Here is a 27,768-nt window from a genome sequence, read left to right on the forward strand (position 1 = left end):
TATCGGTTATTGTCTGATTAATAGAATAGTGGGGGGGGGGGCTTGATCAGAAATCCTAATTTAAGGAACGCTACGACCTATTCTTATATCAAATTCCAGCTGCTAAGGGATCTTTTACGTGCACACCAATGTGTACACAAGACGTCAGTTTTTTGTCACATCCAAACGACAGGCCCTAAGCCCTGAAAAGAAATGGTTCCACTAATTAAACTAACCCAAACAAACCACTGGTCTAGTTTTCACTTTCTTGGTCTTCGATATTCTGACGGGATTATGGACTTAATGTTGTGTATTAATTAAAGTCTGGAACCGTATAGGTTTGAATATTAAACCACATTCAGAAAGGCAATTTAGGAACCAACGAGTATCTTAAACATACATCATGCAAGAGCTAAATCTGTTTATTGCAAGTCTTTATTTAGGCTTCAGATGTTATAGAAATTATTAATTAGAACTTTATTTACACGACAAGCTCAAAATCAACTCTGTAGACCCACGGATATACGGAGGGGGTGGGGGGGGGCGCCCATAATGGCATTATTGGTTTGGCACCTTGTAATGACAATATATGATTGTCGGGCCTCACATAATGCGTAATGCCGAGTGAGATTGGTTGGGTGCCCACAACTTGATCAATAGGACGCCCAAAACGGCAGGATTGGTGGGGTGCCACATCCCAGAGGGGCGCCCATAATGCCGAGATTGGTGGACCACCCACGACAAGATCATGGGCACCCATAATGTAATTGGCGGGGAGCCCATAATGCCGAGTGAGATTGATTAGGCCCCCGCCGAATGAATTGGGTGCCCAAAACTGCTTGATTGCCGCCCCTTGAAGGGCTTGTGTTATATGTGCCCGTTACAAAACTATCTGTGCAAGAACAGATTAAAATTGGTTAGGACTTTCTATAAACCCAAACATTCCGGTCTTTTTGAATCCATGTCAAAATATAAATGTTGATAAGGTAGCCAGTGGTTAGCACGCGTGCACTGTATCGTACAGTCTGTCATTGAGTCAACTGGCGTGGTTTCGAATCCCCGGTTGTATGTGACAAGTAGGGTCGCCTGTCCAACCTCGTGGGTTTTTTCCGGGTCTTCCGGTTTCCTCCCATTGGACCATGTGTTAGTCCCGAAATGTCCTGGTTTGTGTCGAGTGGACGTTAAACCCCATTTCTCTCTCTCTCGGTAGCCAGGGGATATGCGCAAACATTGCACGTCCGAGGCGAGAAGTCAAGATTGTGACGAAGCGAGAGTAGGCCAGAAGGCGAGAAATACTCAAAGGCAAGAAGGCGAGGGAGCGAGAACTCAAAGATTTTCAAAGGCGAGGGAGCGAGAACTCAAAGATTTTCAAAGGCGAGAAGTCGGGGGTGAAAGTGTTAGAACGTGAGGACTTTCAAAAGCGAAAAGTCAAGAATTGGACTTGTCGCTCCCCTAACTTCTCGACTTTTCGATCCCTTGCGTAGGCCTACAACCGGCCCCTGGCTAGATCTATTTCTTAAGGCCACCTCCAGATTTCGTCAAGGTCGCTGAGATGTAAATAAGGTTAGGGCACATGATTTTTGACGAGACTGTGCCTGTGGGTTAGGGCTAGGTCCAAGGCTCGGTTTCAGAATTTGGGGGAGAGGTTGAGTCTCCACATAAGCACTGACCTAGGATGATGAAAATGCAGTTAATGATATTTCCTGGTTTTATAAAAATACAAACGATACATTGAATTTTAGATACAAAGTTGTTTTCGCTGTTTTTTGGTGTTGGTGGCGCTGATGGTCTTCCTTAGGTGATGCTTGTGGTATTCTGGTATTTTTGATACTGAAAAAAAGGAATAAATTTGAGGCTCTCATTAGTGTTTTTCCTACTAAGAATTGGATTTTCTAAAACATATGTTTGTTCCACTGTCACCTGGTTAGGGCTAGGGATTCTTACATCTAGTTGATTTTTTTTACTAAGGATTAGGGCTAGGGTTTGATATATTGTTTGTATTGGGTTAAGGTGAGGACTGGTCTTATTTTGTCTAATTTTCTGTACACTAATAAGATGTCGTTCAGATTTTTTTTATTTTTAGAATATGCAATTATAAGTTTCTGTGTGAAGATTTTGGGATGATTTTCTTGGAGATCAGTACAGTGTTTTCTGATGGTTTGGGACGCACTTACTGCTGTTGCGCTAAATGGGGCTACAAAGGGGTCTATGGCGCTAGCCGTATGAATATTAAATCCTAGTGGGCTGTTGTTTTCCATTTGTCAATCGTGACCAGAATTTTTCAGTTTCTTCTGGGGTTTCAAAATCGCTCTTAGTCTTTTCTGTTTACGTGACAATGAGATCAAAAATGTCATGATTTGGTTGGATGAAGTGAATTGAGACCGGTTTATCCTTTTCGGTGACTATGTCTGGCCGGTGACCGTTAATTCTTTCCCTAAGTGCATTTTGGGTCTCCCCAACGTATTGCATGTCACTTTGTCTACAATAGTTTACTAAATTATGTTTGAACTGCTGCATGAAAGTTAGTCTAATATTGGGAATTGTGTGCCAGATGTTTTGTTATGGAACTGATCGGATATGTTTATGATTTTGCGTGTTTGGCATCTGGGATGGCCACAAGTTTTGGTTTTAACTGCTGATTGCATATTGTTTGTTTCTTTGGCGGCAAGTTCTGCTAGAGTATTGTTTTTATACGTTGGAGATCGCGTTTGAAGTATCCCCGTTCTCTTAGTTTGCTAAATACCAGCATACATGCTGCCTTAAAGTCGACCTTCTGAGTACATATCCTATGGAAACGGAGAACCCGAGATTTAATGATGATAGAGAAAGTATGCTTTGGGTAAAAGGAGCTTTTGAAAAGTAATTGATGTGTATCGGTTTCTTTGAAAAATACTCTAGTTTCCAATTGGCTAGTGTTACTGGTGTTCTACTTTTAAAAACGGTGGTGTCAAGAAAATCTATGCTGTTATGACTTTCTTTTGCGGTTGATTTGGCAGATGGATGATGAGTCTTCAGAATGTTGAAAAACGTCCAAAATTTGTCCAATGTGTACGTCCAGACATACGATCCATGTCCAGACTATGAAAACGTCATCTAAAAAACGTCCATAGAAATCTGGTTTTAATGGGCAGATTGGCAAAACTTCCCTTTCCCACTCCGCCATGAAGAGATTTACAGAACTCGGGGCAAATCGTTTCCCATCGCAGTTCCGGAAGACTAGAAGTATACTAGGTCGTGGAATGTGAAGTTATTCCTCCTCAGACAGATGTCGAGTAATTTTTGGATTTCTTCGTCCGATCTGGATGCTTGCGGGTTCCTAAGAAATGCTCTCCTAACTGCTTCAATACCTGTGTTTTTATCGATATTCGTGAACATGCTCTGTACGTTAATGGATATTAGAATGATGTGCCCAGGAACTTTTAACTGATTTTGCGAATAAAATCGTTGGTGTCTTTAAGGTAGGATGCGTGTTGTCATGCTAGGGGTAATAAGAAATGGTCTATATATTGTGATACGTTATATGATTCGCTGCCATAGTCGGATATTATTAGGCGTCACTAGGGTAATTTATTAGGTAAAAACCATTCTGTTTCTGGCTAGGTCCAGGGCTAGGGTTAGGGTTGGTTTAGCGCTAGCCCTGTTCACATCTCGTGATCTTAGACCAAATCGGCCCACCAGTCCGGCACTGTCACAGATATGTACGTAGTTAAAGCGAGATCAAGCCTTCTATTGAAGATGGATATACTATGAAGAGTAGTGTCATGTGCAGTAAGAGAGAGGAGAGAGAGAGTGTGTTTAACGTCTACTCGACACAAACTAGGTCATTTCGGGACTAACATATGGTTTAATTTTATTCCAATAATTCGCTTGTGCTTAGGGGATCTTTAGCAGTGGGGGGAAACCGGAGAAAACCCACGAGGTTAGATAGGCGACCCTACTCCTTGTCACGTACAACCGATGAATCGAAACCACGCCAGTTGACTCATTGAAAGACGTTATGATACAGCGCGCACGTGCTGAACCGTGCTGAATTATTTGTGTATATGCTTGATAACGACTTGTGAAATCTTGTTGAAACGTCGCAGTGAAATACACCATAGTATTGTTATTTCATAAAAGTGTGTTATTTGATTATGTTTCAATTACTAAATGCCATTCAAAGATTAGAAAATAGGAGCGTTTTTCTTTAAATAACAACATTAAATTTCTTTACGGCACAGTACACAAACAGACAATAATATGCAGTATTGAATCAAAGGTTAACAGGTAAGCTTTCGTCAACTTTCATTTTAATTCAGATTATTTTTTTCTCATTTTATTCAAAGTTACTCTATTTTCGTCATTTGGTTGAACATTAACAAAGGCGGTTGTTGTCAGTAATGTTACGATGACATTAGATAGACCTACAAAAAAACAGAAGAATGTGTTTACGATGTTTACGCTTACTTGGCCCACAAAAAATAGACTCAGTCGGTAGGTCGGTCGGTTGGAAAATCTTTTTATTAAGCTTTCATATTACATATGAAAGCTTATTGTTTCTGTTAAGATTATTATTGTTATTTTTTTTTTTGTGTTTTGTCCACAAATCGGATTTCTCAGAATCTAACCATAGGATCGTTCTGAAACTTTTACCTATCCCCCCAAAAATGGGTGGTGGCTGTTGATTAAATATATTTTCAAAACGTTTTACGAATCCGAAATCACCGAATTTTACGAAGGAATGCATTTGACCTACAATGCTGTAACTTTGTGACTATTTGACCTATTTTACTAATTCTTTTTTCTTTGAGTATCTTGAAACATTTACTTCAAATCTGCAATTTCGGATTTTGGCATTTCGAAAATTCGTCGCTGTCATTTCGAACCGGAAGTTATTACCAATTTGACAACTTCTTTAATAGTTGTGCGATTTTCGTGAAATTTAGAATGTTAGTAGATCTTGCCAATGCGACTTCAATGATGTCCTTGGAAATTTTCTAAATTATCTCCCCTTGGTGAAATTAAGGATCAAAGTTTTCAAAAAAATCGTCGAAATATAGGTCAGAATGACCTAAAAAAAAAATTCGATACTAGACAAGTAATTACTGATTCGTACACAAAATATGGAGTTTGTCGATCGAACCGGAAGTGCCACCATCTTTAAACGTGAAAAATCAAAAAGGCTTTTTTGCTATTTTACTTACAGACTCGGGCGTCATATTTTCGGAATCCTGGAAGGAATGCCTAAAAATCTATCGGATCAGAATTTTGATTTCGGTCACGTGATGGTCACCATTTTGAATTGAAAATGAAAAATAGAAGCAATTTGAAGGGCCGGGACTTTGGAACACAAGAACTCTCCTTCTAATTAAGCTAGACTGTTCAAACTTGGTGTAGGCGTTCACTAGGTCAATGTCATGATTGAGTTCAAAGTTGAGCATTTTTTGCCTAGGGTAAGCAGAGATAAGCAAGCTGATTTGTTGATTCTTTAGGGCACGATGACATTGGTTATAATGAATGGAGGGCGATGAAACTCTTGTCAATCGAGAGGCTAATAGCTGGCCTGTTGTGTGAAATCATTGTATCATTTTTTGAAAATGTCCGGGGTAGCCGAAAAAAGGAGATCGAAATCCAAAAAGTCGTATTTTTACGATTTGGGGCATTTTTAGAGGTCGTGTAAAGTAAAATAAAGCATGCATATACATATATTATTGATATTAAATATATCATATAAAAAACTAAACAATGAATCAGCTGTCATTGACAGATTTTATATTATAAGCATGGTCAGTGGAAGGTCAGCGTATTGTCTAACTTGAACTCACTGACTCCGTAACATTATTGTGGGTATGGTATAAGCTGAATTTGATGAGATGCACATATCGCGTATGACTATTTGGTACTTACAGTGTTAGACTTTGTCGTAACGTTACGGTCTCCATTCATCAAATCGTCGTTGGGGCTATAATACGATTTTGAATCAAGTTATTTATCACTGAGGGACTCAAAATTAGGTTTGATGTAGCTCTGCTCATTTACAGTGGCGAATTTAACGGGCTCATGGGTTCCAGCTCCCTCCTCTAGAAATTTCACAGCACCCGCATGGATTGTGGCTAATTTTGTGGCAGAATTTTATTTTTCTGGGGGAGGTATTTCTAAATGGCTCCGACACAAGTGCCTGAAATGCCATGAAATCACGTTTTCGGCCTCCAATTAAAATTTCTTAGCGGGAGAACCCCCTGACCCGACCCCCTTGCGGGGCTTCACGGTCGGTATCAGCCCCCCTCCCCACCACCATGTACAAGTTCATTGCCTCATTGTCAAAGATCCCACTTTTCTACCCCAGTTCGGGTAATGAGGTCGAGCGTATATTGTATAGGGGATATTAAACAAGCAAACAGTATGGCTGATGTCTCCCGCCAAAACCCCAAAGTAAAAGATGACACATTAATTAATCGCACTTTCATATTTTTTTCAAAAGTATCGAGCAATCAAACTATACTGTAAATTTCATCACTCTCTGTCAAATAGAAATCAAGGTTATCTTGTCCCAAAGCATCGACCAATGAAATTGCCAAGCTGTAGCTCAAAATGTTCAGTCAAGACCTGATGAACATCTACACCAAGTTTAAACATTCTAGCTCAATTAAAAGCTGGGTTGTTATGTTCCAGTACTTCATTATAACCAAAGTTATCATACCCCAAAGCATCAACCAATTCAAAGTCCCGGCCAATCAAGTTGCTTTGCTTATCCTGACTAAGAGAATGCTCATTGTCGAACTTGGTCAAGGTAATATGGTCAAGGTACTAATGTAATGAAACTATACACAACGTTTCATCAAATTGCTTATCTCTGCTTACCCATTTTAATAGTCCCCTGCCAATCGAAAAGCCCCCCGACCCACCCACTCCACTCCCGTGTAATACATTAGGTTATAATTGTGTTACAAACGTATCACAAGGAGCATTTGAATATTCTCTCTGAGGCATCTGATACCACTTGTCATTGAGGTGTTCACACAGCCAACTCATTTTTGTTTGTTTGTGTTATCTTTATTCAGTATAAATCAACTAATACAAATGAAAAAAAGTACTTGGTTTAATGAGATTATCTTTTGAGAGTTGGTCATACAGGTATCACTAATCATAATTGCTCTTAACTTCAAATATATACACGATTATGTGTATTCTAAATATCAAATAAAACAATGATGATTTCTTTACAATAGCAGTACAACAAATTTATTCGCAATATTTTCCTTTGATCAGTTGATCAAAAACCTGATTATATTTACAATATATTCTAGGTCTTTGCTCTTTATTCCATTGGTTCAAAATATGATAAAAGAGGCTTATCAAAAAGTTTATATCATGTAGTCTTATATAACAAATAGAACAATGACATACAAGATGTTTCAAATCATAATCTATTTGCATTATTTATTTCAATAATTTGACCTGTGATATTCATGTATAAAGCAAAATAGTAAACATTGAATTTCATTCACTTTTATGTATAATATAGTATTAAACCGGTTAATTATTGTATACAACATTTATTTAATTTCATAGCAACATTTTATACTATTGTATTCATTGTAGTTTTTTGTCATTATTAGCCCAGTCCGTGCATAGCATTATGATGTGAAATCCCATTTCATTTCAATTATAATAGTCTTCATCTAGAAACAATATTACTATTTATATTGGTATGTTACTACCAAGATATAACAATAAAATTAGCAAAAGTATGTATAAATTAATAAAGTTCTCTTTAGTATCTTTCATGAATAGTCAATTGTTCAATACCATTATTTCTCTTCACCTCATGCAAATAAATTGAAATGGGATTTAATGTTCAACTGTTTTACTTCACAACTTACATAAATCATTTGGTGATAAAGAAACATACATTTCTAGTATTTTTTTAACATAGTGTACTATACTATGCATCATTATATAGAAGACATATGAATGAATAAACAAAAATATGGCAAAATGAACAACATGAGAATGATTGTAGAAGTATAAGAACAAAGCAATTGTTTAATATTAAAAATATTTGATTTTCTTCTATTTTAAAGTTACATCCTTTACATTTGTATTTATACATTGTATGCAAAACATAATTAGAGAGAAATGGGTTTAACGTCCACTCAACACAAACAAGGTCATTTCGGGACTAACATATGGTTTAATAGTTCACAGCTACATGTACAGTTGTAAAAATACTGTAGTGGCTAATTGAAAGGGAACATGTATGTGGGTTTAGAATGTTTATCTTAGTGGAAAAAAATCATGTGGTTCAATGCTTATAAAGTGCTACTGATCTCCATTATTTCAAAAGCATATCACTCAACTACTGTCAAACATATCCCCTGGCTAGAATATGCTACAAATCGACTCTAGCATGTTCCATACAAGCGATAATTTCTGAGCAAACATCCAACAACCAACCCTAACAGGCCCTTGAGATCCAACAAACAAAATAATTATTGGGCTTGTTTGCCCACACCTGGTCTTATGATTCATACAAGACCTGATAGTCTATCAATTACAGGCATTTGACAGAAAGGGAGATAATTCTTTTTTACCGTTAATGGATTTCCACAATTCTTTATTCACCCATGACATTTGTGTTTTGAGCATTTTTATTTACATCAAAATCTGTCCAATAAACTGTTCATTGCCAAGGATGAAGGCATGAGGTGTTTTACCAACTATTTAATTTTATGTCAACTTCAGAATTGTTAGTACACAAATAGCATTTATTTGACAATTTTGACGAATTTCATCTGGCCCTAAATCAATAAATTGCAAACATTTTGCTTGGAACTCCCAGATTTTGTCTTCCTGGCATCATAAGCTTTCCAAAAATGTATAGTTTTTCTTTTATGGAAGACCGTGTAGCGGAGTTGTGTTTCTAAGCTAGCTAGAAATTTTGGCTGCAGGCCTACACCTCCCAAGCTAAATTTCCCTCATGTCATCCTGTATAGCAAAGGCATATGCCTGTCTTAATTAACCCAGTACTAAACACAATTTACTTGTTTAATTTTTCCAGCATTTTTCAGGATAGCTGATGGGATGCGGGTCAAGTTATGCCACTTGTCTATTTAATTATTTACCAGTGAAAAATCGAATTAACTTCACCAAATTTTTACTCATTATAATGATTTTTTTTTTTCTGTTCATATTATTTCTATGACATGTGACAGTGACTGTGAATATGAAAGCTTTAATATCTGCTTAGCAGATCTAGTTTTATTTTATTTTATTTTTTTTATTTTCCCGGGGGTTTTATTATCTATTTCCTAGTATTACTAGCTTAATTACTGAGTAGAGTTCTGGAAAATAATACCAAAATTGAAATGTTGGAATTTGTCGACAGAAAATCACGCCCTGGAAAATGAGAGAAAAAAGGTTATAGTCAGAGATTTCGGCTAAAAAAACCCCCCAAAACACGGTCCTGGCAAGGGTTAACGTGTAGTAGTTTGGATTGGACGAAAAACCGAGGTCCCGTGTACACACTGGCGTGCATGTAAAAGAACCCTCGGCAGTTGAAATTCGAAATAAGAATAGGGGTGCCGCTGTAGGACTTTAAAACCCATTTTGTTTCATTTGAGTTTTGACAAATGTAGGGTGTTAAAGCCATTTTATTTCATTTCATTTCATTTGAGTTTTGACATTTATACTGTCTGACTAGATCCGGTTTGGTTATGGTGTATTAGCAATGGACGCCACCGAGTAATATCTAACCTCATAGAATGCTGTTCGTTTCGTGATATGACTATATCACCGTGGAATGCCATTCAGTTTAGTGTGATAGGATGTGAGGACATGTTGAAGGTACGTGACAAACTTAGAAATATTGATATTAATTCAAATCATTTAATCTAGTTTTGTAAATATAAGTAGGTCTAATACTTTTTGTTTCTCAATTTTAACAAAAAGTATGTCATGTTACTTTCTTGACTTTGTAGTTTGTTTGCTAAAATGAAATGGGGTTTAACGTCCCTGGGTTCTGCTCCGACTGGAGTAATGAAGACGGGCATACGTCATACAGTGTACAATGCGGGAAATTTCGCCAACACTGCTGCGCTTACTCTAAAATCGAATTCCAACTGCCAAGGGTTCTTTTATGTGCATGTCAACTGTGACAAAGTGTTGGTATTTATATATATATATTAGCTTGTGTCATTATGATATCGTCATATCAAATTATAGCTGCCTCACTATCCCCAGACCCTACGGATATCATGTCAAATTACATGTTCCTGAAGCAAAGACTGCGAGTTTTAAAACATCTAGCTGTTGCTAGATTAGTCTGAAATTCTTAAACTTTTAGGTAGTTACCCTTACGTGATACAAACACAGTCATAAATGAATAGATTCGTTTACAGTCGTTGAAAGCTTTTTTTTTAATTGAAAAACTCACGGAAAACCAAAACGAAAAGTAAATTAGAAAAGTTTGGACTAAGATCTGAGGTGGCTTATAGCATAATCATAGCCGAAAGCGCGCGACTTGGTATTTGCGAAGATATTTTCTATCGAGGAATCAGGGAGGTCCCCTGCTGGGTCAGGAACCAATCGAAATTCGTGCCGAAAAATGCTGGGTATTACGTGAAGGGCTTGGTAAGATGTACGGAGTTAAAACGAGATCAAGTCTTCTATTAAAGTAGCTAAGTCTCTAACTCAATATCATCAAAACTCTTCAACATTGAAAACACGATTTATTTGTCAAATTAAATCAACATTCATGTTGTGATCTTACCGGAAAAAGATGGGCTTTTGATATCCAATATTTAAGACAAAATAAACATTTTACCATTGGTACACGAATCGTGTACCATAATGCGCTTCAGACCCAGTTGTATCAAGAGACTCGAGGGACGACACTAGATACATTGCACCAAATCAAACGGCGTATGTAGACTGGAATAACCAGACGCTAGAAATTTGCACTCGCTTGAGACTGCTGGCTTATTTCGCCGAACATAACTGATTTGAAATTGGAGTAAAAACGGAAACCATTGAATGTAAATCAGTTTATATACATTCATATTACAGTATTATATGCGTTGCGACCCACTTTTGTCAATTTCTAGGTCCCAAATGTTAGCGATTTAGCTCCTTTAAAGATCTTTTAGAGGCATTTAGTAACTGGATAGAGCAAGTCTTCTATTAAAGATGATCAAATTATAGCTGTCTCACTGTCACCACGGATACTATCATGTCAATCTATAGCTGACTTACTAACTCTACGGATACCATCACATCAAACTTTGCTAGAACTGAATCAATGTCTCTAGACCCCAGGCCAATATGCCAATCAGCTAGTTGGCCAATTGCCCAATGTGGCCGAATTGTCTACTAATTTTACCAAAAGATAAAACCAGTTAAAAAGAATATCGCAAACTCGGGATTCATAAGGTAATCATTTGGCCAAATATCTGGTTTTACAGATTGACTATAACATTAATATGGACAGTAGAGTGCACGTTTATATATGGACTGTATACTGTACAAGTGTATGTATTGTATATTGTTTAATGGTCGAGAGCGTTTTTACAATATACATGTATTACGTAATGTCTTAAGCTCGAGACCATTAAACGACTAATAATACAGACACTCCGCACGTGCTTTTACAGTGAAATACGTCACGCGAGTCCAATATTTCACTAGTATAAATAATGTACGATTGGCAAGTTGCCCGTACGATTATTTCAAATAATGGTACGCCAACATGAAAGGGTAGTGGCACATCTGTATTTTAAAATATTATATAGTACAAGCTTATATATGGACAACATACAATGCAAGTGTACAGTGAATCGACAATACAAGAGAATATTTCGACTGCATACAGTACACGGGTATATTTGGATAGTAGGCTATAAGTGTACATATACAATATAAAATACAGGTGTATAAATAGACAGTACATTATGTGTATAGGGGCTTACAATGCAAGTGTATGAACAGTACAAGTGTATATATATGGACAGTACAGGTGTATATGTACTGTATACAGTATCGGTGTTTAGAAGGGCCATGATAAAGAACAATGTTATAATACATACGACTCGTACATAATCTTAAAACTTTTGCATGAAAGCTATGGATTGTCAAATTAAAAATTATATTCTTACCGACAAGCGAAAAAGTGTTCTAATGTCTCTTTAAATCTAAAAGTACAATATGGTGTTAAGTTGTACATGTGATACAGTAATATAATAATATAGAGTATGTTGACATTGACGATATCACCTTGTGTTTGTTTATCAACACTCTAATCTAAATACCAACTCAATAACACTGATTCCGTATATCAACTAGTAATGAATGAAATTAGGTTCAACGTCCCATTTTCTGCACCAACGGGGTTTATGAAATGAAATGGGGTTTAAGGTCCTACTTTTCTGCTCTGACTGGACTAAAGAAGACGCGCGCACACCATACATTTTGCCCGGACTGCAATTGAATTTCAGCCAACTACGACTCTTTTACGTGGACGCCTAGCTTTTTAGTCCCATCCGCACGATTAGACGCTGTTCCTTGCCAGTCCGTCCGTCCTTCACCACCGATAAGGTGGATCCATGCTTGAAAATACCTGGAAATGTTCTTGGCCAAGATCTGGAACAAACCCCTGACCGCGGGATTAGTGACCAGCGCCGTATTCTCTGAAGGTATCAAATATTCAACATGCATTATGCAAAAGCTAAATCTGCCTATTGCCTTTCTTTTCTTAGGCCTTAAATGTTATCGTAATTATAAATAAGACATTAATTAACTTATCAAGACCATAATCAGCTCTCGATGCCATCGTTAGCCTGCAATATTTAGTGGATTTGAATACATTTTGTTACGGGTGTTTTAACGTAAAAATGGATAATCGAGACTTTGTTTATTATCGTACCAACGGTAGTGAGTGAAGCAATTTGACTGGAATATTCTACATATTCTGTTTTCTTCATTATATATTTATATTGTTTAGAGTGTACTGTAAACCAAAAACCCAATCAACCTTAAAGGGACTATCCCTTATTTGAACAGAGTCTCAAAAATAAAAGTCTGAGTATGTATGAAATTTAAACGCCAAAATATAGAGGAATGATGTATTTACCTTATCTCAAAATTTCAGCTCAAAATATTGAGTCGTTTGGACGTGACCGTCAAAACTGCTTATCCGGACACGTAACCCTTTTAAGATTTCGGGTCAATTTTTTAGTTGGGTGACCTGGTAATCGATTCCCGTTCATTGAGAGGTCTATACAGTGAATGACCCGAATGCTGTTCTTGATAACGAAAGGTAAATTTTACCTACATATTATTTTTATACCAAAAATGTCTGGTTTTATCTAGACACCACATAATACAACTTGGGACAACAGTCCCCATTTCCAGATGAAGACTGACGGGTTTCAGTTATTTGAAAACTTATCACAAATATTGAGTTAGTTGCTCGGCCCTTAGGTAGAGGATCTTAAAACAAAATTAGACAGTTTTATTCTCCAAAAAATTATCAGGATTAGCCCTTTAAAACTGTTGTTTGGTTAAACACTAAATCTAAGAGTTCTACTTATAGATATAATGAATTCTAGTGTTGTCTCCCACAGCAAACATACATTTATACTAGAAATGAAATGCACATATAGTAATAGTGGCCGATCATGTAAGGTGAACGCGCTAAAGGTTTCAGTTGTCTTCTGATATAGTTTGAACTTGGATTTCAGAAGCTGAAGTTGCTTGTTAGAAGGTAACCTCTGTACAATGAACATTTGTATATGAATGAAGATTGCTGTTTTTATTTATGCCGTATAAGGATAGTAATATTGTAGTAAAACTATAAGGATAGTAATATCGTAGTAAAAATATAAGGATAGTAATATCGTAATAAAACTATGGTGGTGGTAACATCGTAATAAACCTACAAGGATCTATTATCGTAATACAACTAGAAGATTGACTATAAGGATATTAATATCGTAATAAATCTATAAAGATAGTAATATCATAATAAAACTAAAAGGATAGTAATATAGTAATATAACTATAAGGATAGTAATATCGTAATAAAACTATAATAGAGTTATATCGTAAGGATATTAAGGATAGTAATATCGTAATAAAACTATAAGGATAGTAATATAGTAATATAACTATAAGGATAGTAATATAGTAATATAACTATTAGGATAGAAATATCGTAATAAAACTATAATAGAGTTATATCGTAAGGATAGCAATATCGTAATAAAACTAAAAAGATAGTAATATTGTAAAAAGACAATAAGGATAGTAATATTGTAATAAGACAATAAGGATAGTAATTTTGTAATAACACTAGAAAGATAGTAATATATTAATACAACCATTGTCTGTTTACATAAATTCCAGGACAATAACCAGAACGCACAGGCATGAAATTTGACGATATTCTTCACCATGTTGGTGAATTTGGACCGTACCAACGACGATTATACTTTTTGGTTTGTTTACCTGCCATTACCATCGCCTTCCATGGTATGATGCCTATATTTATATTAGATATACCTGATTATAGGTAAGATATTTATATTAGATATAAACTGTTATCTCTTTATATATATTTATTGTCACGCAATTAGTTTTTCTGCAATATTCTGCTATGCACTGGTTAATTGGGCATACTCAAATCGTGAGTCATGACGTAACGTTATGTAAACATATTTGGACCAATTTGGAGCTCAGTTTAAGGCGTAATGATATTATTACGCAGTTAGCTATTGGTTGTTAATCGGACTATTGACCAGTCATAATTTGGAACAGAAATTTGCTTCCTTTTAAGCAGTGTTAAGTGGGTTTAGGTATAATCAAACGAAACACTGCAAGGAGTATGCCTCTGACTCAATGTGTCGTTTTTTGTACTGATATTGATGTACTGAGCTGAAAGGTTGGGTAACAAAATGGCGGTCATGGTCCGAGTCATCCTCGGTATCCCCAGTGTTCTCATTCCGTTCTACTCCACTATGCCATAAGGTTTCCACGATTTCAAATTATCTGCCTTGGCCTTTATTGTAGATCAGGTCTACGAACTAATCAAAAATCAGTTTACAACCCAGTCGTTTTGCCTTCGATTTATTAAGGGTAGATAACCATATTCATGTCCATTTACTGAATGATTTATGTAAATAATGTATATATATTGTATTATCAAAATCTCTAGTATGTTTCGCTGATTTCAAATGTGTATAACATCTATATGTTTGACATTTGTTATTATTATTACTACAGTGTATTCGTTCTTTGTCTGAAATATTTCATTCTTTTATGTTTATTATTATTGAACTCACACTTGTCTACGATATCACCTGGACGTAAAACGGGAAAGAACGAACGAACGAACGAAAGTTTCTCAATAAAACTCTTGGTCCTACATAGAAAAAATAGCCCGGTCTTCATTAATATAATTTGTTGATAAAAAAATACGCAATTAGAATAATTTGGACTTCTCTCATTTAAGCTATCTCCTAACCTTGTCCGGTGACAGTTACTTCCCTTTGCCAACGTCATTTTCAATTAACGATGTATGGAATTGGTCGATAAAAATAGCACAATCATCAAGGGCGGATAATTTGAAAACGTGCCTTCCTCATAGATTAACCAAGGGGTTAGTGGAGTAGAACGGAATGAAATCACTGGGGATACTGAGGATGGGTCCGAGTTGTCCCGAGTCTCTTTATATATAGCTTTGTTTATACCATCTGTGAATCTTTCTCTAAAATGATCGTCCCGACGCCCCCTCCCGCCAACACACACCCTAGCCTATGTCACCCCACACCCCCAGCCTAAGTTCAGTTCCCTTTGCAAACCCCAATGCCGGCATTGGTACACATTGGTCTATTTGAATATGTTGCTGTAATAACATCGGTTTTACAGATCAGGTTGTGATGGAATAAATTATGTTGTAATCACTTCCGGGAATTTAAGATTTTTGTTTTTATTTGAAAGATGTGCGATTCCTGGTCTAAAGAATGACAGTTATGGGTCAGGTGGTATTTGGCATCAAGAATTGTTAAATGATTCTATACCGTATAAAGATGGCAAACTATCGCAATGTTTGGTATATGACAATACAACAGGTCATCATGACGCCAATAGCAGCGTCAAACAATGTGATCAATGGGTTTATGATGAGTCTGTATATGAGAATACCGCAGTAACACAGGTAAGTAACAGAACTACAAACGTTTTATTTCACCCTCCTCATTGTTGATATGTAAGAAACTGTCTTCCCACTCGCCAACACTCGAAATAATCTACAAACTCTCCCTACTTCTCAACTGTCACCCTTTGACTTCTTTTCCAGATAACAAATATTGGAAAATAATGTCAACTCCTTCCCGAAATATAATTAGTGCTAGGATTTAGAATTGTTGGTCAACTAGATCAGTGTGTTCCCAAGTGGAGCTAATGGTAGACAGACAGCATAAGTTTAGTATGCGTAGTCAGGTGTGCACATCATTGAACTAGTCCTCTCTGACAACTTATAACCATCTTCACTCAAACTAGATGCATGTGCAAAAATTTCAAATTATTTTAGATATGAGTAGCAAAATGAAACTGACAATGGTATAATATTTGTAAAACTCCACCTCATCGCATCTACCCCAGTCTGTATTTGATTCAAACAAAACGTCAAAATAGCAATGAATTTTATATGATTTAGAATATACATGTAATTTATAATATAATTTATAATATAATTTATTTTAATATAATTATTATATAATTTATTTAAGTTACAATATAAATTATAATATAAATTATAATATAATTTATTACCTAATTTATTATATAATCTGTAACATAATTTATTACATAATTTGTAATATAATTTATTATATAATTTATGATATAATTTGTTGTATAATTTATTATATAATTTCAGTTGAATTTAGTGTGTGGTAAAGAAATAGATAGATCCCATCTCAATATGATAAATATGGCCGGAAATCTGGTCGGTTCGTTAGGATTTGGACTTTTATCTGATATGTAAGTTTTAGAAATTTGGTGTAATTCACGTCTCTTATCAATCACCACTAACTAGGTCATTTTGGGACTAACATATGGTTTAATTTTATTTCAATAAATCTTTAGCAGTAGAAGCAAATCGGAGGACCCGGAGAAAACCACACCACTTCACTCAGTGACATTAGCAAACCTTATGAACTAAAGTCCGCGTATTGTACATTCAACCATACAACCCCCCACTATGATACTAGACTTGGTCACCTAGAATCTCCTAGTCTTCAACGTACGGAGGGTCTGGGTCGGTTGTCAACATCAATTTGGCGAAATTTACTGGATAATCAACCACATTAAAAAACAAACTCCCGGTGACACATGGACAATGGAACATTTTAGCTAAAGTCATGGTTACGGCGAACTGGGATTAATAAAAAAAACCCATAGACATTGTCCTTGAACAGGAAAATTTACAATGTTGAACGGGCAATGCAAATATAGACTACTATAATACAGGACATGACATGGTCATAACTTAATCCGATAAAATGGTCTTCAATAACCCCTACAAATTTTATTGTCCCCCGCCTTTCGAAGAAAGCAGGGGACTATTAAAATGGGTTCGTCCGTCTGTCTGTCCGTCACACTTTTTGGGACACAATAACTCTCTTCCTAATTGAGCTAGAATGTTCAAACTTGGTGTATGTGTTTATTAGGTCAATGCCTTGATGGAGTTCGAAGATGAGCATTTTCCGCTTAGGGTAAGCAGAGATAAGCGATTTGATTGGTTGATGCTTTGGGACACGATAACTCTCTTCCTAATTGGGCTAGAATGTTCAAACTTGGTGTATGTGTTGATTAGGTCAATGCCTTGATGGAGTTCGAAGATGAGCATTTTCCGCTTAGGGTAAGCAGAGATAAGCAATTTGATTGGTTGATGCTTTGGGACACGATAACTTTTAATTGAGCTAGAATGTTCAAACTTGGTGTATGTGTTTATTAGGTCAATGCCTTGATGGAGTTCGAAGATGAGCATTTTCCGCTTAGGGTAAGCAGAGATAAGCAATTTGATTGGTTGATACTTTGGGACACGATAACTCTCTTCCTAATTGAATGTTCAAACTTGGTGTATGTGTTGATTAGGTCAATGCCTTGACGGAGTTCGAAGATGAGCATTTTCCGCTTAGGGTAAGCAGAGATAAGCAATTTGATTGGTTGATGCTTTGGGACACGATAACTTTAGTTGTCCCCCGCCTTTTGAAGAAAGCAGGGGACTATTAAAATGGGTTCGTCCGTCTGTCTGTCTGTCCGCCTGCCTGTCCGTCCGTCTGTCTGTCCGTCACACTTTTTGGGACACAATAACTCTCCTTCTAATTGACCTAGAATGTTCAAACTTGGTGTGGGTGTATATTAGGTCAATGCTTTGATGGAGTTCGAAGATGAGCATTTTCTGCTTAGTGTAAGCAGAGATAAGCAATTTGATTGGTTGATGCTTTGGGACACGATAACTTTAGTTCTAATTAAGTGAGAGTGATGAAACTTGGTGTATAGTTTTATTACATCAGTACCTTGACTAAGTTCGATGATGAGCATTTTCTGCTCAGGGTAAGCAGAGCGATAAGCAATTTGATTGGCCGAGACTTCGGAACACAATAACTCTCCTTCTAATTCAGCTAAAATGTTCACACTGCTTCTAATTGAGGTAGAATGTTTAAACTTGATGTAGATGTTCGTCTTGACTGAGTTCAATGATTAACATATCGATCTCAAGCTAAGCAGAGATAAGCAATTTCCTTGGTCGATGCTTTGGGACAATATAACTTTGATTCTGTCTGATAGAGAGTGATGAAATTTAGTGTATAGTTGATAATCAGTTTGATTGCTCGATACTTTTGAAAAAAATAGATGTGCGATTAATTAATATGTGGCATCTATTTATTTGCGGATTTCGGCGGGGGACATCAGCCTCACTGTTGGCTTGTTTTATTTCTATGCACATTATGTTTATGTGAGTGTGTGGTTTTTTTTTTAAATTTTTTTCAAGACTTGGGCGGAAGAAAGTGATGATGATTAATATAATAATACATATTACAGCTGGTATAGGAACCGCTTTTATAACAGATTTTACAGGCTTAGCGATACTCAGGTTCATGGATGGCACGTCTAATTCTGGTCTATTTCTCATGGTCTTTGGTATAGGTAAGATATATTTTATGAACATCAGGCATTTATCGAGATTTTTTTGAATTGATAAACGTCGTCGTTCGGATGGGACGAAATTCCGATTTTGACGTGGTGCGTTATTCTTAAGATTATGAAATAACTGATCCGTTATGTATATTAGTATGACGTAAGTAGCCTGTTTTACATAGAATTTTGACGTTAATGGCTCGTCGTGCATACGGTTAGCACGTGCGCGCTGTATCATAAAGTCTGTCATTCAACTGGCGTGGTTTCGATACCCCGGTTGTACGTGACAAGGAGTAGGGTCGCCTGTCCAACCTCATGGGTTTTCTCCGGGTCCTCCGGTTTCCTCCCACTACTAAAGACCCCTACGCGCAGGCGAATTATTGAAATAAAATTAAACCATATGTTAGTCCCGAAATGACCTAGTTTGTGTCGAGTGGACGTTAAACACAATTTCTCTCCCTCTCTCTCGCCGTGCATACAATTATGACGTTATTGGTTCATTGTACTTATGATCTTGGCGTTATTAGTCAATTGTGCTTATTAATATGATCATGCCATTATTAGTTCATAATGATCACGAGGTTCATTATGCATATAATTGTGACGTCAATGGTTGATTATGCATATAAATATGACGTTAAATATTACAGGCATGGAACTTGTGGGTCCTTCAAAAAGAACATTTTGTGGAATTGTCATAGACTTTTTTTGGATTCTTGGATTATTTGGTCTTGGTGGTTTAGCGTACTGGTTAAGAGACTGGCGACATTTAACTTTAGCCTGTTCTATACCTGCCGTGGTCTTTCTGTCTTATGGCTGGTAAATATATTTTGAATATTAGGTATAGACGGGGATTCTATCCATCAATAGGCGTAACGGATGTTTTATAGAGCGGACAGAGTTATTATGACCTAAAAGTAGACCAAACTGAATGAATCGTTGATATTGTATAACTGGGTGAATCGCTATTATTGTGTGAACTGAATATTATGTTTCACAACAAGCCAGATCATTTACATATATTAAATGCAAAATTTGTACCATTTTAATGTAAAGGCAGTAGTTGTTAAGCATTTTCTGGTATACAAAGACATTCATATCATTGCTATATTAATTTGTCTAAAAGAAGAGAAACAATATAAACCAATGTAAACCTAAAATAACTATAAATAAGTTAGATTTGGTCGATGCGTGTAATTGTGGACCAATCAGAGCTATGACATCCTACTTTTGTTTTATGTGGATTATTATTATTAGTAATGATGTAATTAGTAATATATATTTATAAGGCCCCCTATAATGCAACGGATTCTATATAGTCTGATTGTCTTGGACTTGAAGATGAATCATGTAAGAGCTAAATCTGTCTATTGTAGTTTTTTCTTTTGCCTTCAAATGTTATGTAAATTATTATTTAGACATTTATTCACGAGGCAAGCCTATAATCAACTTTCTAGGTCATCGGATGACCGAGATTTAAATGGATTTGATCACCTGCGCGATTTAAAAATGTAATGATCAAATGGATAATGAAGACTTAGTCTCGGTTGTCAAGTACCGTTATTACGATAATAAACAATTTACGCCACTTTTTTAAACAGTAATAACTTCGCTCAGAATAAAGTAATTTGAATGAAATTTTCAATATATTCAATGTTCATCATCTACTTTTGAACTATTATAACAAGAACTGTCATCTCTTTATCTAAATCCTACATTATTCATATTCAATACACTGACAACACCCTATTTTACAATCGTACAGACATTTCCTACTTTGCAGCAGTGACACACGTGGGACTGACAAAGGTGTGGTTCAAACCATGTGTAAACAAATCATTCGAATGGCACGAAAGCCCCAATTCCGATGTACCTCAGATATTTTTTACTATTTTTAATGTGAAGAAAAGCATTACAAAAACCAAGTGACCTAAACATATTATTGAACCAGCTGTCATTCTTACAATCTCCTTCTAGGCTAGTTCCTGAGTCTCCAAGATGGCTTCTATCAAGGGGACGCAACGACGAAGCAGAAGCCATTATCAAAAAAGTGGCCGAATCTAATAAAAGGGTTGTACCATCGAATATGTTTGGAGATGACACGCTAGACGAAGGCCCTAAATCAAAACTATCAGAAATGTTTACAACCCCACGATTGGTTATAACATCAGTTATACTGTTTTATAATTGGTAAGATTAAAGATATAACATATTTATACAGAAAACAATCACAATTGTACTTACTTTTCATATAACTGTCCTTTGTCGTATCCTATATATGTGTCAACAATTAAATTCCTTTAAAAGAGGGACTTGGTAATACCCGTTACGAAAAAATTATGTACATATCAAAGAAAGACAACAGAAACACCACACTGATCCGCAGTGAATATCTGCTAGGCCGCTACAATCACTGATAAGGATGACATCGATGCGGCTTAATGAGCCAGAAATATTAACTTTTTTCCTGCGACAAATTAAATTCTAAAACATTTTTTTTATGTATTGGAAAAATAAATAAAGGCGTTTGACGTATTTGTAGGTAAAAATTATTTCCTATTTAGTGTAAATGGGTATTAAAATGACTAAAATGCAGCATTCTCTCCTAAGCAGTAACGTCTTATGTAAACAATGCACACGCCATTCAGCCAATGATTGACGCCGCGTGCTGTGACAGCACGTGTTAAGTCAGTCATCTTTGACAGAGATATATCATTAGACTCGTAATGATCTGTGAAACAGATTGCAGAAACACAACCCAAGTCTTCTGCCGTTTCGTTTGGAGCAGTGCTTCTCAACCGGGGGCCATGTGCACCCCCAGGGGTGAATTCGAAATGCTCGGGGGTGAATTTTGGAAAAAGGGGGAATTGGGGGTGAATTATACACAAAGGGGTGAATTTTGTGAATAGGGGCCAATAGCAGATGGACGAATTGACAGTCCGCAGAAGTGAAGCGTTGCTACTCGCTTATGTGCGATATGTAGAGAACGGACAATTCAGAGACGAGATGTTCTTTTGCGAACAACTGAAAACAACCACAACTGCGGCAGATATCTACACAATATATACCAAATACATGCTAGAATCACGTATTCCACTACAAAACGTAATATCATGCGCAGCAGACGGTGCTCCAGCTATGATGGGTAGACGGCAGGGAGTTCTGAAGCTGATGAAGGATGACAATCCTTGCGTGTTGACTGTGCACTGTGTCACCAGAATTAAACACTGTCATGAAAGCAGTTATTAAGTGTATCAACCTAATGAAGTCAAATGCTAAACAAGAACGCCTTTTCAAAGACTTCTGTTCGCAAATGGAAGAAACTAATATTTGAATACAGAAGTGCGCTGGCTGTCCAAGGGTAACTGTTTGGATCGGTTTATCGAGTTGTATGATGCTATGGATGAGTTTATGGCTGATAAAGACGAAATGGCTGTCTTATGAGGGGCCGAAGCAAAAGCACAAGTCTGTTATCTTGAATGCGGAGTTGCAGGGTGCAAACAAGACGCTTCTGGATTCAAAAACGAAAATATTCGGTTTTGTTACCGTCAATACAGAATGGAAATAGCCAGGCGGGAGTTTGTGAACTTCATTCGTTTGAGTTCTTGTGATGATGTTTCAGATCGGGTCTTGACTGTGATCACGCGTCACCTACAAAATATAATGACAGAGTTCACACAGAGATTCGTCGACTTGAGTGAGACTTTCCTGGGTGGCTTATCTATATATATATTTGTGACTGTCGTTTGTCTGTCTGTCTGTCTGTCTGTCTGTTCGGGGTTGGCGGCTATACTAGGTCTGCCCCGAGTCTGAAATTTGGGGTATAGGGCTAGCCCGGACCGGGGAGTAACATAGGCTAGGTGGCGTTAGTCTACCACTTCCGGTTTCGGAGTTATGACCCCCGAGCGAAGCCGGTCTGTTCGGGGTTGGCGGCTACACTAGGTCTGCCCCGAGTCTGAAATTTTGGGTATAGGGGTAGCTCGGACCGGGGAGTAACATAGGACAGGTGGCGTTAGTCTACCACTTCCGGTTTCGGAGTTATGACCCCCGAGCGAAGTCTGTCTATTCGGGGTTGGCGGCTACACTAGGTCTGCCCCGAGTCTGAAATTTGGGGTATAGGGGTAGCTCGGACCGGGGAGTAACATAGGCCAGGTGGCGTTAATCTACCACTTCCGGTTTCGGAGTTATGACCCGCGAGCGAAGAAGGTCTGTTCGGGGTTGGCGGCTACACTAGGTCTGCCTCGAGTCTAGAATTTGGGGTATAGGGGTAGCTCAGACCGGGGGGGGGGGTAACATAGGCCAGGTGGCGTTATTCTACCACTTCCGGTTTCGGAGTTATGACCCCCGAGCGAAGCCGGGTATCTTGCTAGTTCAATATAAATTGGTCGATCTCGGTGACGTTAAGCAACAGTTCAAAGATGAACTTGCTGATCTTCAGAACGACCCATCAGCTGAACTTATCCACAGAGCAAAGCGCCAGTTCATGTGGCTTGACGAAGCAATCGTTGGAAACTATCCAAATTTGAGTACAAGAGCACAGAACTTGCTATTACCTTTCCCCACTTCGTATCTCGTGGAGTTTGCATTCAGCGCCGTAGCGGATTTATTGACAAAAAACGAGACAGTCTGAACATTACTGAACGCGGCGATCTACGCCTGAAGTTAACAAAGTTAGTTCCGGATGTTAAGACCCTTGTTCAAAAACACCAATCACAAGGTGCTCACTAAACAAGGGTCATGACATCTCCATTGTGCTTTTAATGTGTAAATCCATGGCATCTGTTCATTAAATATGTGTTTGAAATAGCTAATTAGCATGTTTCAGTTTTTAGTTTTTAGTAATTTGATGTTTTATAGTGCCAGGGGTGAATAGCGGAGAAAATATTTCTCACGTGGGGAATTGTATCATAAAGGTTGAGAAGCACTGGTTTGGAGATTTGGATTTCCTCTAGATTCTGTTTTGGGGCTAGTAGGCTACTTTATATATCGTCATTTAGCGAAACTACGGTTTGCATACACTAGTAATTTTATAAATATCTATTTTTAGAGAACTTTAAAAATTTGAAAAATATAATATTATATTTATTTCATTTAACGAAACGACGTTTTCCATATACATGTACGAGTATTTTGTAAATATCCATTCGTAGAGAACTTAAAAAAGTAAAAAGTATAATGTCTTTAATTCATCGGTTCAATGTAAATGAAATTAGGTTTAAGGTCCTATACCGTTCTGCTCCGACTGGGCTAATAAGACGAAAATACGTCATACAATGTGTTATGAGGGAAATTTTACCCGGTCAGTATCGCTATGGACTAGTCTTACAACTGGCGGGGGTGGGGGGGGGTCAGAGGATCTATTACAAAGGACCTATGTTTTTCGTCCCACCCGAACGGCTATTAGTGTATAACTTAATTTAGATTCTGCATGTTTATTACAGGTTTGTGGTAAATCTTGTGTATTATGGATTGAGCTTAAATATTGGTAATCTAAGTGGTGACATCTATCTAAATTATACCTTATCTAATATAGCAGAATGTGTGGCTTATATTGGTTGTATTTTGTTGTTGGATAAAGTCGGAAGAAAATTTTTATTAACTACTTGTTTTATTGTTGGAGGACTTGGATGCGTTTCTATTTTATTTCCTGTTATATATGGAAGTTCATGTAAGTAAAACTGTATCTACTAAAGTTTACCCCTTCTATGCATATGCAGTGGTCACAGTGATTTGGTTTTTATTCGTTACGTTTTACATAATAAACGAGATTTTCTTGTCCTTACCCACAAATCTGTAAATAGTAAAGATTATACAGCTACATTTTGCCCTTTAAGGGCCAATAGAAGAACCATATACTTGGGTGTGTGCGTAGAAATCTATACAAACAACTGTTAAAGATAGAAATAATATACCAAGTTCTTTTCATGGGAAACAAAGCTGCTAAATATGATGTAGCGGTATTATTATGTATTTAAACGTCTCTTACTTTTTTAATATTTACAGCTCAGGCCTGGATAACCATAATGATCACTATGATTGGTAGACTGGGTTGTTCCGGTTCCTATGCTATCATGTTCGTTTACTCGGCTGAAATCTTTCCAACTGTTGTCAGAAGCTCTGGAATGGGCGTCTGTGCGGTTTTTTCCCGTATTGGGGGAGTTGTCGCCCCTTACATAGCAGATTTGGTAGGCTATGTTATCATCACATTATAATGAGAGGAGTGGGTCTTAAAGCGGAGAGAGAGAGAGATGGGGTTTAACTTCCACTCGACACAAACTAGGTCATTTCGGGACTAACACATAGTTTAATTTTATTTCAATAATTCGCTTGCGCGTAGGGGTCTTTAGCAGTGGGAGGAAACCGGAGGACCCGGAGAAAACCCACGAGGCTGGACAGGCGACCCTACTCCTTGTCACGTACAACCGGGGATTCGAAACCATGCCAGTTGACTCAATGACAGGCCTTGTGATACAGCAAGCACGTGCTAACCATTCGGCCATCCAACCAGGGCGTCTTTCACATACTAGGTCATCATCACATTATTCATTAATATGTTGCTGATGTGAGAAAATATTATTGTTCTGTATTTTTGTTTAAATCAGCCCAGCCAAGCGGTCATTTTTTTAGACAAGGGTCCCAGCCAAAAGGTCATTTATTTTAGACAAGGGCCCAGCCAAGTAGTCATTGTTTTAAACCAGGTCATAGCCAAGCGGTCATTGTTTTAGACAAGGTGCCAGCTAATCAGGTCATTGGACATTGTCCAAATGTCTGTACCAGTCAACCCTAGTATTAATATCTTGTTTCATGGTTTATCGTTGTGATTTATCAAGTATCGAGTTATTGTAATGACAGGTTTTAACATGGTCATTACAATGACAAACCTTGTCATTGCAATGACAGTTTTATCATTGTAATGATAGGTTTGTCAATGTAATTACAGGGGTTCGTTGTAATGACAAGGTGTATCACTTAATTACAAGGTGCATCATTGCATTGTCAAGTTGTATCATTTTAATGGCAGGTTTATCATTGTAATGACAGGTTTTGTCAGTGTAATGCGGGTTCACCGTTGTAGTGACATGGGTGTATTGACAAAGTTTTGAATTGTAATGAATGGGGTTATTGCAATTATAGGTTTTCTAATTGTCATTTCAGGGTATTATATAATTTGTTGTTATTGTAATTTCAGGGTTTATTAACAGGTGGAGACTTAAAGACAGCTCTACCTCTACTGGTATTTGGGGTAACGTCTCTTTTGGCGGGAATCTTGACTCTTGTTTTACCAGAAACTTTAAATAAACAACTACCAGAAACAATTGATGATGCTAAAATATTGACCAAGTAAATAACTTCTTTCATCCATCCATAATAACACGAGCTAAATGGGAGCCATGGTGGCTCACTGAGTAAGACGCTGGCTCGCGTACGGCGTTGGGTGAAAAAGTTCCTCCGAATTTTTCGACGAGGCTTCCCCATGTCTGTGGTGGCGGGACAGAGGACCTGGCAAAGAGAGTGTCTAGTCATTCGGACATTGGCGTGCACGTAAAAGAATCCTTGACAGTGTGAATTCGAAATAAGAGAAGGCCGTAGCGCCGCTGTCGGGGCAAAAATTCCCTCAGCACATTCAATAGCCCAGTTGGTGCAGAAAAGTAGGAAGTTAAACCTGATTTTATTTCATTTACATTTAAACACAAATTTAATGATTGACATAACGGAAGACGAAACTTAAACTAGCCATTGCTAGTTAGAAAGGGTAACAACACGACTTACAATTAACTTTTTAATAACATTGCTCTATGATATAATACAAAACATCGCTATTTTGAATTAGGCGGATTGGGGCGGTGGGGGGGGGGGGCATATTGCAGTTTATGTTTGCAGTAGTACTTGACAAAGAGCGGTTCTCTCAAGGTACTCCGGATTCATCCCATAGATACAGACCCCTCCAGAAGATCCCTCCCATATATACAGACCCATGCGGACAAACGAATTATTGACATAACAAAAATACATTTTATTTTTAGAGGTGGTATAAGCTGTGGAAGAAAAAAACATTATGAGATGAATGATAAACATCAACATAAAAATAGTGGACTTGATAACTATGGTTACCTGGAGAAATAGCCGTAAAATATACGGGGTGGGGACGAACAATATCATTACTAGAGGACAATATAAATGCTATAATGGGGGGAAGGGGTGGGGAGCAATGTAAATACTATAGTTGGGGACAGGGAGGGAGCAATGTAAATACTATACTGAGGGACAGGGAGGGAGCAATACACTACTATACTGGGGGACAGGGAGGGAGCAATATAAATACTATACTGGTGAATGGGGAGAGGGCAATATAAATTATATGTTGGGGGACGGCGAGGGGGCAATATAAATACTTGGGGACGGGGAGAGGGCAATATAAATACTATTTTGGGAGACAGAGAGGTATCAAAATAAATACTATACTGGAAGACAGCAGTGGTCATTATATTAAGATTATATGTAATTTTGACGGGGAGCAGAACACTTTCACTTCATACTCATTCGTTTATTTTAACCGTACTTTTTTTAAGTTAAATATAATGTATAAAACAGTAAACAAAAGATATTGAT

The 27,768-nt window shown here is 37.2% G+C and overlaps 1 protein-coding gene across 4 annotated transcripts; it reads left to right on the forward strand.

The window, feature by feature from the left end:
* Window positions 1-4,225: 4,225 nt before the first annotated feature.
* LOC126829619 (organic cation transporter protein) lies at window positions 4,226-27,375 on the forward strand. Of its 4 annotated transcripts, none has more exons than XM_050559565.2 (12): window positions 9,528-9,804; window positions 13,103-13,270; window positions 14,359-14,524; window positions 15,952-16,168; window positions 16,892-16,995; window positions 19,013-19,167; window positions 19,809-19,977; window positions 21,136-21,348; window positions 24,600-24,826; window positions 25,162-25,343; window positions 26,348-26,499; window positions 27,183-27,375. In XM_050559565.2, the coding sequence occupies exons 3-12, from the start codon at window positions 14,382-14,384 to the stop codon at window positions 27,280-27,282; spliced, it is 1,662 nt and encodes a 553-aa protein (XP_050415522.2). In that variant the 5' UTR covers window positions 9,528-9,804; window positions 13,103-13,270; window positions 14,359-14,381; the 3' UTR covers window positions 27,283-27,375. The 4 variants fall into 4 exon arrangements, with proteins under 4 accessions (XP_050415524.2, XP_050415522.2, XP_050415523.2 ...); XM_050559566.2 differs by having other exon boundaries at window positions 13,190-13,270; XM_050559567.2 differs by lacking the exons at window positions 9,528-9,804; window positions 13,103-13,270 and adding an exon at window positions 4,226-4,245.
* Window positions 27,376-27,768: the final 393 nt, after the last annotated feature.

This window comes from Patella vulgata, chromosome 8 (assembly GCF_932274485.2).
Source record: "Patella vulgata chromosome 8, xgPatVulg1.2, whole genome shotgun sequence".
Taxonomy (NCBI): Eukaryota; Metazoa; Mollusca; class Gastropoda; family Patellidae; genus Patella; species Patella vulgata.